At 47.1% G+C, this 18,743-nt stretch overlaps 1 protein-coding gene across 1 annotated transcript in view; it reads right to left on the bottom strand.

The window, feature by feature from the left end:
- Positions 1–18,743, bottom strand: part of LOC137310258 (serine protease 53-like) — a gene marked incomplete at its 5' end in the record, with an annotated part of 73,112 nt that overhangs the window by 42,402 nt on the left and 11,967 nt on the right. Inside the window, 4 exons of the mRNA XM_067978154.1 lie at positions 5,113–5,326; positions 6,344–6,513; positions 15,435–15,614; positions 17,828–18,096. Of these exons, the coding sequence (XP_067834255.1) occupies positions 5,113–5,326; positions 6,344–6,513; positions 15,435–15,614; positions 17,828–18,096 (833 nt within the window). The remainder of the gene's footprint in view (positions 1–5,112; positions 5,327–6,343; positions 6,514–15,434; positions 15,615–17,827; positions 18,097–18,743) is intronic.

Below are 18,743 nucleotides of genomic sequence, written 5' to 3'. Positions count from 1 at the left end.
CCCCTCATTATTTTATAGACTTCTATAAGATCACCCCTAAGCCTCCTACTCTCCAGGGAAAAAAGTCCCAGTCTATCTAACCTCTCCCTATAAGTCAAACCATCAAGTCCCGGTAGCATCCTAGTAAATCTTTTCTGCACTCTTTCTAGTTTAATAATATCCTTTCTATAATAGGGTAACCAGAACTGTACACAGTATTCCAAGTGTGGCCTTACTAATGTCTTGTACAACTTCAACAAGACATCCCAACTCCTGTATTCTATGTTCTGACCAATGAAACCAAGCATGCTGAATGCCTTCTTCACCACCCTATCCACCTGTGACTCCACTTTCAAGGAGCTATGAACCTGTACTCCTAGATCTCTTTGTTCTATAACTCTCCCCAACGCCCTACCATTAACGGAGTAGGTCCTGGCCCGATTCGATCTACCAAAATGCATCACCTCACATTTATCTAAATTAAACTCCGTCCGCCATTCATCGGCCCACTGGCCCAATTTATCAAGATCCTGTTGCAATCCTCGATAACCTTCTTCACTGTCCACAATGCCACCAATCTTGGTCTCATCTGCAAACTTACTAACCATGCCTCCTAAATTCTCATCCAAATCATTAATATAAATAACAAATAACAGCGGACCCAGCACCGATCCCTAAGGCACACCGCTGGTCACAGGCCTCCAGTTTGAAAAACAACCCTCTACAACCACCCTCGAGTTTATATTGCCTCTCCTCGTTCTTCCTACCACTCTGCCCCCAGCGCAGAATCGTTTAAATTAGACCACGGTTTGTAACCGGTACCTGCATTCCTCTATCTGCCCCCACCACCCTCCTGTCTGCACCGCGTCCCTCCGCCTGCCGGCTTGGGTTTCAAAGAACCACCGCCGAAACCCTCGGCCGCCCTTCTCGGCGGGAGCCGGGGGCGGCCACGAGGACTCACGTGATCTGGCCGTCCGGTTCCTTCGCCTGCTCCTTCAGTTCCTTGACGAGGTGGCGGCACAGTTTACTCCTCCAGCGAAGCAGCAGCCGTAGCTCCTTGCGGCTATTTTGACTCCGTATTAGAATCATAGAAAGTTACGGCACGGAAGGAGGCCATTTGGCCCATCATGTCCCTGCCGGCTGAAGAAGAGCTACCCAGCTTAATCCCACTTTCCAGCACTTGGTCCGTCGCCCTGTAGGTTACGGCACTTCAAGTGCGCATCCAAATAGTTTTTAAATGAGTTGAGGGTTTCTGCCTCTCCCACCCTTTCAGGCAGTGAGTTCCAGACTCCCACCACCCTCTGGGTGAAAACATTTCTCCTCAGCTCCCCTCTAATCCTTCTACCAATTACTTTAAATCTATGCCCCCGGTCACTGACCCCTCTGCTAAGGGAAATAGGTCCTCCCTATCCACTCTATCTAGTCCCGTCATGATTTTATATACCTCAATTAAATCTCCCCTCAGCCTCCTTTGTTCCAAAGAAAACAACCCCAGCCTATCCAATCTTTTCTCGTAGCTAAAATTCTCCAGCCCTGGCAACATCCTCGTAAATCTCCTCTGTACCCTCTCTACTGCAATCACATCTTTCCTGTAATGTGGTGACCAGAACTGTATGCAGTACTCAAGCTGTGGCCTAACCAATGTTTTATAAAGTTCTAGCATAACCTCCCTGCTCTTATATTCTATGCCTCGGCTAATGAAGGAAAGTATCCCGTATGCCTTTTTAACCACCTTATCTACCTGTCCTGCTACCTTCAGGGATCTGTGGACATGCACTCTAAGGTCCCTTTGTTCCTCTGCCCGTCTCAGTATCCTCCCATTTATTGTGTACTCCCTTGCCTTGTTTGCCCTCCCCAAATGCATTACCTGTATTTACCTGCAAAATGTATTTACCAGGGAGACTAACATGGTGGACAGGGCATTGGAAGAAGAGGTTGAAAAAGATATTAAAGCATTTTAGAAAGAACTGGGTGAGATAATTGATAAACTAATCAAACCAAGGGAGGATAAAACCCTGGTCCAGGTGGATTGCATCTGCGAATATTAAAAGAAGTTAGGGAGGAGATAGCAGAGGCACTATTACATATATATAAAAGTTCATTGGAAAAGAGAATAGTGCCAGAGGACTGGCGGACAGCTAATGTAATTCCTATATTTGAAAAGGGAGATGGAACAAGTCTTGGGAACTATAGACCAGCTAGCTTAACGTCGGTGATAGGTAAGATAAAGGAATCTTTACTCAAAGATGTTCTATTTACTCAATAGAAGGATATCTAGAGAACAAAAATATAATAAAGAATAGTCAGCACGGATTTCAGAAGGGAAAGTCATGCTTGACCAACCTTATTGAATTCTTTTAAGAAGTAACAGGAAGAGTAGACAAGGGTAACGTAGTAGATGTAATATATTTGGATTTTCAAAGGGCCTTTGATAAAGTACCGCATTGTAGATTCATGGTTAACATCAGAGCATGTGGAGTCAGGGGACAGGTGACAGAATGGATAGCAAGCTGGCTACTAAATAGAAAAGGGAGAATAGGGGTTAAGGGTAGCTACTCAGACTGGCAAAAGGTGGGAAGTGGTTTTGCACAAGGATCGGTACTGGGACCACTGTTGTTTATAATTTCATAGAATCATAGAATGGTTACAGCACAGAAGGAGGCCATTCGGCCCATGGAGCACGTGCCAGCTCTTCGTAAGAGCAATCTAGTTAGTCTCAGTCCCCATCCCCCGCTTTTTCCCTATAGCCCTGCAAATTTTTTCCCTTCAAAAATTTATCCAATTCCTTTTTGAAAGCCATGATTGAATCTGCTTCCACCACCCTTTCAGGCAGTGCATTCCAGATCATAACTACTTGCTGCGTAAAAAAGTTTTTCCTCATGTCGTCTTTGGTTCTTTTGCCAATCACTTTAATTCTATGTCCTCTGGCCAATGGGAACAGTTTCTCTTTATTCACTTTATCTAAACCCTTCATGATTTTGAACACTTCTATCAAATCTCCTCTTAACCTTCTGTTGTTCTGCTGTTAGGAGAACAACCCCAGCTTCTCCAGTCCATCTACGTATCTGAATTCCCTCATCCCTGGAACCATTCTAGTAAATCTTTTTACATTAATGATTTGGATTTGGGAATCGGAAGTACAATTTCAAAATTTGAGGACGACACCAAATTGGGGGGTGTAGTTAATACAAAGGAAGAATGTGTCAAAATGCAAGAGGACATTAATAAACTAGCAGAATGGGCGTGTAATTGGCAAGTGAATTTCAATATAGATAAGTGTGATTTTGGTCGGAAGAATAAGGGGGCCATATAATACTTGGATAATAAGAGTCTAAACGGGATCGAGGAGCAAAGGGACCTCGGTTACAGATACAGAAATCACAAATCTAGCGACGCAGGTTAATAAGGCCATAAAAAAGGCAAATCAAGCACTGGGGTTCATTTCTAGAGGGATAGAATTGAAAAGTAAAGAAGTTATGTTAAACTTGTACACAATCTTGGTTACACCACACTTGTGCACAGTTCTGGTCTCCATATTATAGAAAGGATGTAGAGGCATTGGAGAGGGTGCAAAAAAGATTCACAAGGATGATACCAGATCTGAGAGGATATCCTTATCGGGAAAGGCTGAAAAGGCTGGAGCTCTTTTCTCTGGAAAAGAGAAGGCTGAGGGGTGACCTGATAAAGGTCTTTAAGATAATAATAGGGTTTGATTGGGTAGATGTGGAGACAATGTTTCCACTTGAGGTCATAAATATAAGATAGACACTAATAAATCCAATAGGCAATTCAGGAGAAACTTCTGTACCCAAAGAGTGGTAAGAATGTGGAACGTGCTACCACAAGGAGTAGTTGAGGGCAAATAGCATAGATGCATTTAAGGAGAAGCTGGATAAGCACATGGGGGAGAAAGGCATAGAAGGTTATCCTGATACGGTTAGCTGAAGTAGGGAGGGAGGAGGCTTGTGTGGAGCATAAATGCTGGCATAGACCAGTTGGGCCGAATGACCTGTTTCTGTGCTGTAGTTTCGATGTAACTTGATGTAACACCCAGGTCCAAACTTTGCACTGGGAAGTCTACGAAAGGCTGTTTCATCCGAACCTCTTTTTGACTGTGTAAGAAATAAGTTCTGAAGAAGGTGTTTTGACCCCGATTCATAGGAACCCGGTCTACTCCTGCGAACATTCAGTGCCGACCAGGGAATCAAACCTTGGGTCCTCCAGGTGCACAGGGCTCTAACAGGGTGCGTCTCACACAAGCCAAACGGAGCAAAGCAGATTGGACAGTCAATCAGCGTATTTATTGATATAAGCAAAATGTGTCAAGAGAGTGCAATGTGCAGCGAGGACAGGAAAATTATTCTGCTGCTTTATCACTTTGAGATTACGAAGTCTAAATAAACAACGACAATAACAACTTGCATTTCTATAGTGCCTTTACGTAGTAAAACGCCCCGAGGGTCAAAGGTCAGAAAAGGCAGTGCTGTCCAATACATTAGCCACGAGTCACATGTGGTGACTTGAGAATCCAGATGTGGCTCATTGCATTTCCGATCAGTGAATAGAAAATGGGAAACAGACACTATTGTTGGGCTTGTGATCTCAATACTTGCACTCGCAAGTCATATGTGTGCGAATTTTAACCCTTTTGTGTGTGGAAAAGCAAGTGTGTTTTTTGATCGCTGTATCTGCTTTCCTTCATTGGTCACCGAGTCGCGGTAGATCTTTGAAGTACATTTACACACTCCAAGCACATTCACCCGTGTTGCGAGTAAGGCATTAAATTAGTGGGCGTTTGTGGCCAAAAACGGTGTTCCCGTGTTTACACTCGTGGCTGGTCAGCCATTTCCTACTGGACAACGCTGGTTGGAGGAGACTGCAGACATTCTGGCTCTGTGCGTTTTCATACCACGATCCCCCCCTTGACGGGTTCAGCGCAGGTTCGCGAATCGGTTTTGATTTTTGGCGTTGGGTATAAAATTCAGCTAAATTTCCTCTACTCCCGGATTATTCCCTCACCCCACACCCCTTCAGTTCTGCCCGGCATCTAATCGTTCAGCAAGATGCCGCAGAGGAGGAGGGAGAAGATGCTGCCCGCATGGAGTAGGAGCCCCCCGATGCCTCCTGGCACACTGTTCAGGCAACCTTCCGGTGAGAGCCGCAACGCCAATGTCGGAGCCATGAACTGGAGCCCGGAGACTGTCGCATTGATCCATTCCTGGAAGGGGGCGACTGCTGTGTAGACGCCGGGCCGATAATTTTTCGCACAACCCTCACTGAAGCTGACGATGCCAACCTGCACCCAGGTACCCTCGTTCAAGTAGGCCAGAGGCCCGCCCATATCTCCCTGTTCATCAAACAAACAACAGAAATCAAAATTATAATCCCAAAAAACACTCCCAGGGCAGGTACAGCACGGATTAGATAGAGAGTAAAGCTCCCTCTACACTGTCCCATCAAACACTCCCAGGGTCAGGTACAGGGTTAGATACAGAGTAAAGCTCCCTCTACACTGTCCCATCAAACACTCCCAGGGGCAGGTACAGGGTTAGATACAGAGTAAAGCTCCCTCCACACTGTCCCATCAAATACTCCCAGGGCAGGTACAGGGTTAGATACAGAGTAAAGCTCCCTCTACACTGTCCCATCAAATACTCCCAGGGCAGGTACAGGGTTAGATACAGAGTAAAGCTCCCTCTACCCTGTCCCATCAAACACGCCCAGGGCAGGTACAGCATGGGTTAGATACAGAGAAAAGCTCCCTCGACACAGTCCCATCAAACACTCCCAGGGCAGGTACAGGGTTAGATACAGAGTAAAGCTCCCTCTACACTGTCCCATCAAATACTCCCAGGGCAGGTACAGGGTTAGATACAGAGTAAAGCTCCCTCTACCCTGTCCCATCAAACACGCCCAGGGCAGGTACAGCATGGGTTAGATACAGAGAAAAGCTCCCTCTACACAGTCCCATCAAACACTCCCAGGGCAGGTACAGGGTTAGATACAGAGTAAAGCTCCCTCTACACTGTCCCATCAAACACTCCCAGGGCAGGTACAGGGTTAGATACAGAGTAAAGCTCCCTCTACACTGTCCCATCAAACACTCCCAGGGTCAGGTACAGGGTTAGATACAGAGTAAAGCTCCCTCTACACTGTCCCATCAAACACTCCCAGCGTCAGGTACAGCACAAATTAGATAGAGTAGAACTCCCCCTACACTCCCCTGCCAAAGTGCTTTAACCTCAGAATAGCACCCCTTCCAGTTTCCGATTCCATCCTGGCCTCTCTGAGGCCTTGGTGAGTCCCGTCGAAGGATCGATTCTGTCCCCATGTTCCCCCCCGTCCACCCTCGCTCTCATCTCACCTCACAGGTGCCCTTCTTGCCTTCTGGGACGCCGGCACACAGCATCGAGTTGATGATGTTGAGCTTGCTGGAACCAATGGTCATTCCAGCTTGGTACAGCCGGTTACACGTCCTGTGCCCGATCAGGGCCACCTCCACCTTTTGGAGTGTTCCCGGTGAAATGAGGCTGACTGAAAAAAGGGAACGTCGAGAGTTAAAACCGTCATCATTTGGGAGTCACCGAGATCGCAAATAGGACACCCAAATAAGCCCCCCATAACATCGGGACCTTTAACAGGTTCTGGTAACACCCCATCAACGTGCCCAGTTCTAACTGCTGACTCACCACTTTGATCCTTTTGGGTATCAAGGGACACGGAGTAAAGGCAGGTTAATGGAGTTGTGGTACAGATCGGCAATGATCTCATTTAATGGCAGAACAGGCTTGAGGGGATGAATGGCCTCCTGATCCTATGTACAGATCGACCATGATCAGATCAAATGGTGGAACAGACTCGATGATCCCTGGGAGTGTGTCAGTGCTTACACGGGGTTCGTGGGAGTGTGTCAGTATTTACATGGCGTCCCAAGAATGCATCAGTATTTACAGGAGGTCCCCGGGAGTGTGTCAGTATTTACAGGAGGTCCCCGTGAGTGTGTCAGTATTTACAGGGGGTCCCCGGGAGTGTTTCAGTATTTACAGGGGGTCCCCGGGAGCATGTCAGTATTTACAAGAGGTTCCCGGGAGTGTGTCAGTATTTACAAGAGGTCCCCGGAAGTGTGTCAGTATTTACAGGGTGTCCCCGGGAGTGTGTCAGTATTTACAGGGGGTCCCCGGGAGTGTGTCAGTAGTTACAGGGTATCCCCGGAAGTGTGTCAGTATTTACAGGGAGTTCCGGGAGTGTCAATTTTTGCAGGGGGAGTGTGTCAGTATCTGCAACAAGTCCTTCGGAGGATGTAAGTATTTACAAGGGGTCCCAGAGGGGAAAGGACAGTGCATCTAATGCACTGTGACACCCAGACAGAGGGCAAAGGACAGTGTATATAACACACTGTGATACCATGACAGAGGGGAAAGGACAGTGTGTCTAACACACTGTGACACCCAGTCCCAGAGGGGGATAGGACAGTGTATCTAACACAATGTGAGACCCTGTCCCAGAGAGGGAAAAGACACTGTATCTAACACACTGTGACACCCAGTCCCAGAGGGGGAAAGGACAGTGTATCTAACACACTGTGAGACCTGGTCCCAGAGAGGGAAAAGACACTGTATCTAATGCACTGACAACCCATCCCAACAACAACAACAACTTTTATTTACATAGCGCCTATAACGTGGCAAAACGTCCCAAGACACTTCGCAAGAGCGTTATCAAACGAAATATGACCCCGAGCCACATAAGGAGGTATTAGGACAGGTGACCAAAAGCTTGGTCAAATAAATAGGTTTTAAGGAGGGTCTTAAAGGAGGAGAGAAAGGCAGAGAGGTTTACGGAGGGAATTCCAGAGCTTAGGCAGCTGAAGACATGGCCGCCAATGGTGGAGCGATTAAAATCGGGGATGCGCAAGAGGCCAGAATTGGAGGTGCGCAGAGATCTCGGAGGGTTGTAGGGGCTGGAGGAGGCTACAGAGATAGGCAGGGGCAAGGCCATGGAGGGATTTGAAAACAAGGATGAGAATTTTAAAATCAAGGCGAGCACAGGGGTGATGGGAGAACAGGACTTGGTGTGAGTTAGGATACGGGCAGCAGAGTTTAAGACCATAAGAGATAGGAGCAGGAGTAGGCCATTCGGCCCCTCGAGCCTGCTCCGCCATTTGGTGAGATCATGGCTGATCTGATTTTTACCTCAACTCCACTTTCCCGGCCTTTCCCCATATCCATTGACACCCTTGCTGACCAAAAATTAGTCTAACTCAGCCTTGAATGTATTCAATGACTCGGCCTCCACAGCTTTTTGGGGTAAATAATTCCAAAGATTCACGACCCTCTGGGAGAAGAAATTCCTCCTCATTTCCGTCTTAAACGGGCAACCCCTTATTGAGACTATGTCCCCTAGTTTTAGATTCCCCCATGAGGGGTAACATCCTCTCAGCATCTACCCTATCGAGTCCCCTCAGAATCTTATATCTTTCAATAAGATCTCCTCTCATTCTTCTAAACTCCAGTGAGTACAGACCCAACCTGTTCAATCTTTCCTCATAAGACAACCCTTCCATACCCGGAATCAACCGAGTGAACCTTCTCTGAATTGCCTCCAATGCAAGTATGTCCTTCCTTAAATAAGGGCAACTGTATGCAGTACTCCAGGTGTGGACTCACCAGCACCCTGTACACTTGTAGCATGACTTCCCTGCTTTTATACACCATCCCCCTAGAAATAAAGGCCAATATTCCGTTTGCCTTCCGGATTACCTGCTGCACCTGTATGTTGACTTTTTGTGTTTCATGTACGAGGACACCCAGATCCCTCTGTACCGCAGCATTTTGTAGTATTTCTCCATTCAAATAGTATTTTGCTTTTTTATTTTTCCTCCCAAAGTGGATGACTTCACATTTGCCCACATTATATTCCATCTGCTAAATTTTTGCCCATTCGCTTAACCTGTCAATATCTCATTGCAATTTGCTTTTCCACCTATCTTTGTATCATCAGCAAATTTGGCCACAAGACACTCTGTTCCTTCATCCAAGTCATTGATACATATTGTTGAGGTCCCAGCACTGAGCCCTGCGACACCCCACTAGTTACAGATTGCCATTTTGACAATGACCCTTTTATCCCGACTCTTTGTTTTCTGTTTGTTAGCCAATCCTCTATCCATGCCAGTATATTACCCCCAACACCATGAGCTCTTATCTTGTGCTGTAATCTTTTATGTGGCACCTTATCGAATGCCTTTTGGAAATCCAAATATACTGCATCCATTGGTTCCCCTTTATCCACCCTGCCCATTACTTCCTCAAAGAACTCTAATAAATTTGTCAGACATGATTTCCCCTTCATAAAACCATGTTGACTCTCCTTGATTGTATTATGAGTCTCCAAATGTCCTGCTACTACTTCCTTAATAATGGATTCTAGCATTTTCCCAATGACAGATGTTAGGCTAACTGGTCTAGTTATGATGTGGTACACCAACTCTACAGCAGACGCCGCAACCTCGAAACCAAGATAGAGTCCATACTCTCAACCTGTACTCAGGACACAGCAGACCAGCTACGAGACACCACCAAACAGACGAGGCAACGGAACTACGCTGCCGACATGAAAACCAAGAGCAGGAAGCTTGAGAAACTCAGCATCACCACCAGCATCAACCAAGCCTCACCCGGTACCACGGTTGCAACCACAGGGAAGTCCATCGTCAATTTGTCCGCCCACACCTTTCAACCACACGAAATCGAAGTTCTCAGCCGAGGGCTCAATTTCTGCCCCACCACCAAAATGGACCCCATCGGTCTTGCGGCGGACACAGAGGAATTCATCAGGAGAATGAGGCTCCGCAAATTCTTCCACAAATCCCAAGATTTCAGCAGCGAACCCAATGAGACGATCAACGATCCGGAACAGCAGACAGAGGGATCCGCGGTACAGCAACCGAAGAAAAAAGAGTCAAATTGGACTCCTCCGGAGGGACGCTGCCCCAAGCTTGACATGTATGCTCAAGCTGTCAGGAGATGCGTCAACTAGAACTAGGGGGCATAATCTTAGAATAAGGGGCTGCTCTTTCAAAACTGAGATGAGGAGAAACTTCTTCACTCAGAGGGTAGTAGGTCTATGGAATTTGCTGCCCCAGGAAGCTGTGGAAGCTACATCATTAAATAAATTTAAAACAGAAATAGACAGTTTCCTAGAAGTAAAGGGAATTAGGGGTTACGGGGAGCGGGCAGGAAATTGGACATGAATTTAAATTTGAGGTTAGGATCAGATCAGCCATGATCTTATTGAATGGCGGAGCAGGCTCGAGGGGCCGATTGGCCTACTCCTGCTCCTATTTCTTATGTTCTTATAACGCCAGATTCATCAGCTGCACTCACAAGACAGTCCAGAATGTCACCCGAGCACAACGCAACGCCATCGACGCTCTCAAGACCAACCGCAACATCGTCATCAAACCAGCGGACAAAGGAGGAGCCATCGTCATACAGAACAGAACAGACTATTGCAAAGAAGCATACCGACAACTGGACAACCAGGAACACTTCAGACGGTTACCCACAGATCCGACCAAAGAACACACCCACCAGCTCAACAAACTGATCAAGACCTTCGATCCAGACCTTCAAAGCATCCTACGCGCTCTCATCCCACGTACTCCCCGCGTGGGAGACTTCTACTGCCTCCCAAAGATAACACAAAGCCAACACACCCGGACGTCCTATCGTATCAGGCAACAGAACCCTGTGTGAGAACCTCTCTGGATACGTCGAGGGCATCCGGAAACCCATCGTACAGGGAACCCCCAGCTTCTGTCGCGACACTACAGACTTCCTACAAAAACTCAGCACCCACGGACCAGTTGAACCAGGAACACTTCTCACCACGATGGACGTCTCGGCACTCTACACCAGTATCCCCCACGATGACGGCATCGCTGCGACAGCCTCAGTACTCAACACCAACAATAGCCAATCTCCAGACGCCATCCTACAACTCATCCGCTTCATCCTGGATCACAATGTCTTCACCTTCGACAACCAGTTCTTTACCCAAACACATGGAACAGCCATGGGGACCAAATTCGCACCCCAATACGCCAACATTTTCATGCACAAGTTCAAGCACGACTTCTTCACTGCACAGGACCTCCAACCAACGCTATGCACCAGATACATCGACGACATTTTCTTCCTATGGACCCACGGCGAAGAATCACTGAAGAGACTACACGATAACATCAACAAATTCCATCCCACCATCAAACTCACCATGGACTACTCCTCAGAATCGGTTTCATTCTTGGACACACGAATCTCCATCAAAGACGGACACCTCAGCACCTCACTCTACCGCAAGCCCACGGACAACTTCACGATGCTCCACTTTTCCAGCTTCCACCCTAACCACGTCAAAGAGGCCATCCCCTATGGACAGGCCCTGCGAATACACAGAATCTGCTCAGACGAGGAGGAACGCAATGGACACCTACAGACGCTGAAAGACGCCCTCGTAAGAACAGGATATGATGCTCAAACTCATTGATCGACAGTTCCGACGGGCCACAGCGAAAAATCGCATAGACCTCCTCAGAAGACAAACACGGGACACAACCAACAGAGTACCCTTCGTCGTCCAGTACTTCCCCGGAGCGGAGAAACTACGCCATGTTCTTCGCAGCCTGCGACATGTCATCGATGACGACGAACACCTCGCTAAGGCCATCCCCACGCTTCCACTACTCACCTTCAAACAGCCACCTAACCTCAAACAGACCATCGTTCACAGCAAATTACCCAGCTTTCAGGAGAACAGCGTCCACGACACCACACAACCCTGCCACGGCAACCTCTGCAAGACATGCCAGATCATCGACACACATACCACCATCACACGAGAGGACACCACCCACCAGGTGCATGGTTCATACTCCTGTGACTCGGCCAACGTTGTCTACCTCATACATTGCAGGAATGGATTCCCCGGAGCATGGTACATCGGCGAGACCATGCAGACACTGCGACAACGGATGAACGGACACCGCACAACAATCGCCAGAAAGGAGGGCTCCCCCCTAGTCGGGGAACACTTCAGCAGTCAAGGACAGTCAGCCTCCGATCTTCGGGTAAGTGTTCTCTAAGGCGGCCTTCGAGACACACACAACGCAAAATCGTCGAGCAGAAATTGATAGCCAAGTTCCGCACCCATGAGGACGGCCTCAACTGGGATCTTGGATTCATGTCACGCGACATGTAACCCCACCAGCGAAAAAAAGTTACCTGTTTTGAATACAACTGGTCATTCTCTCTCTCTCTCTCTCTGTCTTTGTTATCTGACCCCTTGTGTATTCAGTATTCTTGGATGTAATGTGTCCCTGACTAACCTGTCTGAACACCATCCACTCCTTTGATTGCTGTGATTAACTCTCTGCCGAGGTGTGATAACGGGCAGTTATCTGTAATCACCAGGCATTGTTCTCTGACTATATATGCTGTGCCTTTATGGAACCCTTCACTCACCTAACGAAGGAGCAAAGCTCCGAAAGCTTGTCATTTCAAATAAAGCTGTTGGACTATAACCTGGTATTGGACGAGTCCGTACATTGGTCTATAGTTACCTGCTTTCTGTCTCACTCCCTTCTTGAATAGGAGTGTTACGTTTATGGTTTTCCAATCCGCTGGGACCTTTCCAGAATCTAGTGAATTCTGGAAGATTACAACCAATGCATCCACTATCTCTGTAGCCACTTCCTTTAAGACCCTCGGATGCAAGCCATCAGGTCCAGGGGACTTGCCAGCCTTTAGACCCATTAGTTTACCTCGTACTTTTTCTCTAGTGATAGTGATTGTTTTTAGTTCCTCACTCCCCTTTGCCCCTTGATTCTCTAGTATTATTGGTATGTTATTAGTGTCTTCTACTGTGAAGACAGATACAAAATATCTGTTCAATTCCTCTGCTATTTCCTTGTTTTGCATTATTATTTCCCGAGTCTCATCTTCTAAGGGACCAATGTTTCCTTTAGCTACCCTCTTCCTTTTTATATACTTGTAGAAGCTTTTACTGTCAGTTTTTATATTTCTTGTTAGTTTACTCTCATAATTTATTTTCTCCCTCTTTATTATTTTTTAGTCATCCTTTGCTGGTTTTTAAAGTTTTCCCAATCTTTGGGCTTACCAGTAATCGTTGCCATGTTGTATGCTTTTTCTTTTAACCTGATACTATCCTTTACTTCCATGGTTAGCCATGGTCAGTTCAGCCTTTTTGTGGAGTCTTTCCTCCTCATAGGGATATATTTTTGTTGCGAATCATAAAATATCTTTTTAAATGTTTGCCACTGCTTATCCACCATCATACCACAAATCTGTTTACCCAGTCCATTTTAGCCAATTCCGCCCTCATTCCTGAATAATTGCCCTGAGTTAAGTTTAATACAGTAGTTTCAGACCCAAGATCCTCGCTCTCAAACTGGATGTGAAATTCTATCATGTTATGATCACTGCTTCCCAAGGGATCCTTTACTTTGAGATCATTAATTAATCTTGTTTCATTACCCATTATCAGACCCAAAATGGCCTGTTCTCTGGTTGGTTCCCTGACGTATTGGTCTAAGAAACAGTCCCTTATACACTCTATGAACTCGTCCTCAGGGCTATTTTTGCCAATTTGATTTGTCCAATCTATGTGAAAGTTAAAATCGCCCATGATTATTGCGTTACCTTTTTTACAAGCCCCCCTTATTTCCTGATTTATATTTCGCCCTACACAGAACCATAGAAGAGATACAGAACAGAAGGGGGGGGGGCCATTCGGCCCATCGTGTCCGCGCCGGCTCAAAGAACAACCAGGTGCCCATTCTAATCCCACCTTCCAGCACCCGGTCCGTAGCCCTGCAGCTTACAGCAATTTAGGTGCAGGTCCAGGTACTTTTCAAAAGAGTTGAGGGTCCTTGCCTCTACCACCAATTCGGGCAGTGAATTCCATACACTCACCACCCTCTGGGTAAAAAAGTTTTTCCCCATGTCCCCTCTAATCCTTCCGCCAATCAGCTTAAATCTATGTCCTCTAGTTCTTGAACTCTCCGCTAGGGGAAACAGGTACTTCCTGTCTATTCTATCTAGGCCCCTCATAATTTTGTGCACCTCAAAATTCTTCACTCAGAGGGTGGTGAACCTGTGGAATTCTCTACCACAGAAGGCAGTGGAGGCCAAGTCAATAGATGTATTCAAGAAGGAGATAGATATATTTCTTAATGCTGAAGGGATCAAGGGATATGGGGAAAAAGCGGGAACCAGGTACTGAGTTAGACAATCAGCCATGATCATTTTGAATGGCGGAGCAGGCCCGAAGGGCTGAATGGCCTACCCTTGCTCCTATTTTCTATGTTTCAATCAAGTCTCCCCTCAACCTCCTCTGCTCCAAGGAAAACAACTCCAGCCTATCCAATCTCTCCTCGTGGCTGCAATTTTCAAGCCCTGGCAACACTCTTGTAAATCTTCTCTGCACTCTCTCCAGAGCAATTACGTCCTTCCTATAATGTGGTGACCAGAACTGCGCACAATACTCCAGCTGTGGCCTTACAGCGTTTTATACATTTTTATACAGTGTAGCTACTGTTAGGGGGCCTATATACTACTCCCACCAGTGATTTCTTTCCCTTGCTATTTCTTACCTTCACCCAAATTGATTCGACATCTTGATCTTCTGAGCCAAGATCATTTCTCACTATTATACCAATTTCATCCTTTATTAACAGAGCTACCCCACCACCTTTACCTTTTTTCCTATCCTTCCGAAATGTTAAATAACCCTGAATATTTAGCTCCCAACCTTGGTCACCTTGTAACCACGTCTCTGTAATGGCAACGAGATCATACCCATTTGTTTCTATTTGTGCCGTCAATTCATCTATCTTATCACGAATGCTGCGCGCATTCAGATAAAGAACCTTTAATTTTGTCGTTTTACCATTCTTTCCTACCCCGGCCCCATTTGCTAATGCACTCTTATGTTTGTACGCTCTGTCCCTTCTGACACACTCTGTTTATCATTACCCCCATCATTTTCCTGCACTACTTCCTTGTCTTTTCTCTTTAGCAATCTAAACTTCGCCCCACCTGAGCCCTCCCCGCTTCTATTTAGTTTAAAGCTTTCTCTACCGCACTAGTTATTCAGTTTGCCAGAACACTGGTCCCAGCATGGTTCAGGTGATGTCCGTCCCAATGGAACAGCTCTCTTTCCCCAGTACTGATGCCAGTGCCCCATGAATCGAAACCCACTTCTCCCACACCAATCTTTGAGCCACGCATTCATCTCTCTGATCTGATTTACCCTGTGCCAATTTGCTCGTGGCTCAGATAATAATCCAGAGATCATCACCTTTCTGGTTCTGCTCTTTAATTTAGTCCCTAGCTACTCAAACTCCCTCAGCAGAACCTGTTTCTTAGTCCTACCTATGTCGCTGGTACCTACGTGGACCACGACAACTGGATCCTCCCCTTTCCACTCCAAGTTTTTCTCCAGCCCTGAGGAGATGTCCTTAACCCTGGCACTGGGTAGGCAACACAGCCTTCGGGACTCTCGCTCTTGGCTGCAGAGAACAATGTTTATCCCTCGAACTATACTGTCATCTACTACAACCACATTCCATAGAACCATAGAACTATAGAAAAGGTACAGCACAGAAGGGGGCCATTCGGCCCATCATGTCCGTGCCGGCTCAAAGAACAACCAGGTGCCCATTCTAATCCCACCTTCCAGCACCCGGTCCGTAGCCCTGCAGCTTACAGCAATTTAGGTGCAGGTCCAGGTACTTTTTAAAAGAGTTGAGGGTCCTTGCCTCTACCACCAATTCGGGCAGCGAATTCCATACACCCACCACCCTCTGGGTAATAAAAGTTTTTCCTCATGTCCCCTCTAATCCTTCCGCCAATCAGCTTAAATCTATGTCCTCTAGCTCTTGAACTCTCCGCTAGGGGAAACAGGTACTTCCTGTCTACTCTATCCAGGCCCCTCATAATTTTATACACATCAATCAAGTCTCCCCTCAGCCTCCTCTGCTCCAAGGAAAACAACCCCAGCCTATCCAATCTCTCCTTGTAGCTACAATTTTCAAGCCTTGGCAATATTCTTGTAAATCTTCTCTGCACTCTCTCCAGAGCAATTATGTCCTTTTCACTCCCCCCACTTGAATGGCCCCCTGAACCACGGTGCCGTGGCCAGTTTGCTCATCCTCCCTGTAGTCCCTGCACAGGCCACACACACTGGCAGCTATTCAGTTTTGGATGAGCTCAAGTTTTTGGAGGGTGGAAGATGGGAGGCCAGCCAGGGGAGCATTGGAATAGTCCAGTCTAGAGATAACAAAGGCATGGATGAGGGTTTCAGCAGCAGATGAGCTATGGCAGGGGTGGAGACGGACAATGTTATGGAGGTGGAAGTAGGCGGTCTTTGTGATAGAGCACATACGTGGTTGGAAGCTCATCTCAGGGTCAAATAGGACCAAGGGTGCGAATGGTCTGGTTCAGCCTCAGACAATGGCCATGGACAGGGATGGAGTCGGTTGCTAGGGAACGGAGTTTGCAGCGAGGACCAAAGACAATGGCTTTGGTCCTCCCAATATTAGTTGGAGGAAATTTTTGCTCATCCAGCACTGGATCTCGGACAAGCAATGTGACAAATGAGAGCCAGTAGAGGGGTCGAGAGAGATGGTGGTGACACATTACCACTGTTGAAAGCTGCCGACCCACAACTCACAGGCCACACACACTGGCAGCTATTCATACATGACAGGCACATCAACCAGACACAAGTCCCGCTTTCTTACAGGAGAAGGTAGCGCATATCAGTAGGCAGCAAGTGGCAGTGGCATTCAGCCCCTCGAGCCTGTTCTGCCATTCAATGAGATCATGGTGGACCTGTGACCTAATTCCATATTTCCACCTCAGCCCCATATCCCTTAATACCCTTGGTTCATAGAAATCTATCAATCTCAGATTTAGAATTCACAATTGAGCTATCATCAACTGCAGTTTGCAGAAGACCTTCCCAAACTTCTCCCAACCTTTGCATGTAGAAGCATTTCCTAACTTCACTCCTGCACGTCCTAGTTCAAAATGCTAGGCTATGCCCCTAGTCCTAGTATTCAAGTATAGAATGCCTCCAAAAACAGTTACAAATGTCTCGACAGCCATAAGCAATAATCCAGCCACTAACCTGTAAATCCTGCATGGTCCCTTTAAATAGCACCGGTGGGGGGTCCTCTAGGCACTCTAAGACACATTCAGATGGTCGGGGTTAAGGCTGTGCGTTGAGTTGACCATGAAGTCCCAAAATGGTGTCTATCACTTTAAATCAGCGTTGTACACTGATTGAAGCCATTTTCTCCCTACTTTACACGATTCCAGCGTTAGTTACCTGCTCCAACTTCTATACCAAGATGGCGTCTGGTGCGCGTCACGCAGGAAACCTGCGTGCGTATCCATGACGCCATCTTGGATGTCGGAGAGGCCGTGTAGCACCAAAACAAAGGGCGCTACACGGCCCAATTTAGCGCCCAGTGTATCTAACACACTGTGACACCTGGTCCCAGAGTGGGAAAGAACAGTGTATCTAACGCACTGTGACACCCGGTCCCAGAGGGGGAAAGAACAGTGTATCTAACGCACTGTGAGACCCGGTCCCAGAGGGGGAAAGGACAGTGTATCTAACGCACTATGACACCCGGTCCCAGAGGGGGAAAGGACAGTGTGTCTAACGCACTGTGAGACCCGGTCCCAGAGCGGGAAAGACAGTGTGTCTAACTGACTGAGCCACATATTGTCTGAGGAAACGAGCCTAGACTACTTACTGCCCTCCTGAGTGTGTCCCCACTGGGCCACCCAACAGCTGGATCCGCAGGGGAACTGGAAGTTGGAGGTCGGTAGGCAGATGGGCATCATGTAGGTGTTGAACACGATTCTCCTATCAAGTTGGATCAACGCGATGTCATTGCCTTCCAGGCGATTGACGTAATTTTCATGACGGGAGATTCTTAGGATTTTCATTACCACTTCTTTCAGATTGACACCTCCGTGCTGATGCCTTCCTAAGAAGACGTCGTATTGCAATTTCATCCTTCTGCACAATGGAAGAAACATGTAAGTTTCTTTGAGGTGAGTGAGATTTTGTTTCTCTGTTTATCAAGGTAAGTCCTGGCAATAACACTCCCAGGGCAGGTAAAGCATGAGTTAGATACAGCACAGGCTGGGACAACAGCCTTGGCATTTCTTGAGGCAGGAACAGCACGGGTTAGATACAGAGTAAAGCTCCCTCTACACTGTCCCATCAAACACTCCCAGGGCAGGTACAGGGTTAGATACAGAGTAAAGCTCCCTCTACACCGTCCCATCAAACACTCCCAGGGCAGGCACAGGGTTAGATACAGAGTAAAGCTCCCTCGACACTGTCCCATCAAACACACCCAGGGCAGGTACAGTGTTAGATACAGAGTAAAGCTCCCTCTACACCGTCCCATCAAACACTCCCAGGGCAGGTACAGTGTTAGATACAGAGTAAAGCTCCCTCTGCACTGTCCCATCAAACACTCCCTGGACAGGTACAGCGTTAGATACAGAGTAAAGCTCCCTCGACACTGTCCCGTCAAACACTCCCAGGGCAGGTACAGCACACGTTAGATACAGAGTAAAGCTCCTTTGACACTGTCCCATTAAACACTCCCAGGGCAGGTATAGGGTGAGATACAGAGTAAAGCTCCCTCTACAGTG

Source organism: Heptranchias perlo, unplaced genomic scaffold (assembly GCF_035084215.1).
Source record: "Heptranchias perlo isolate sHepPer1 unplaced genomic scaffold, sHepPer1.hap1 HAP1_SCAFFOLD_237, whole genome shotgun sequence".
NCBI lineage: Eukaryota > Metazoa > Chordata > Chondrichthyes > Hexanchiformes > Hexanchidae > Heptranchias > Heptranchias perlo.
This window is presented reverse-complemented; position numbering and strand designations above follow the sequence as displayed.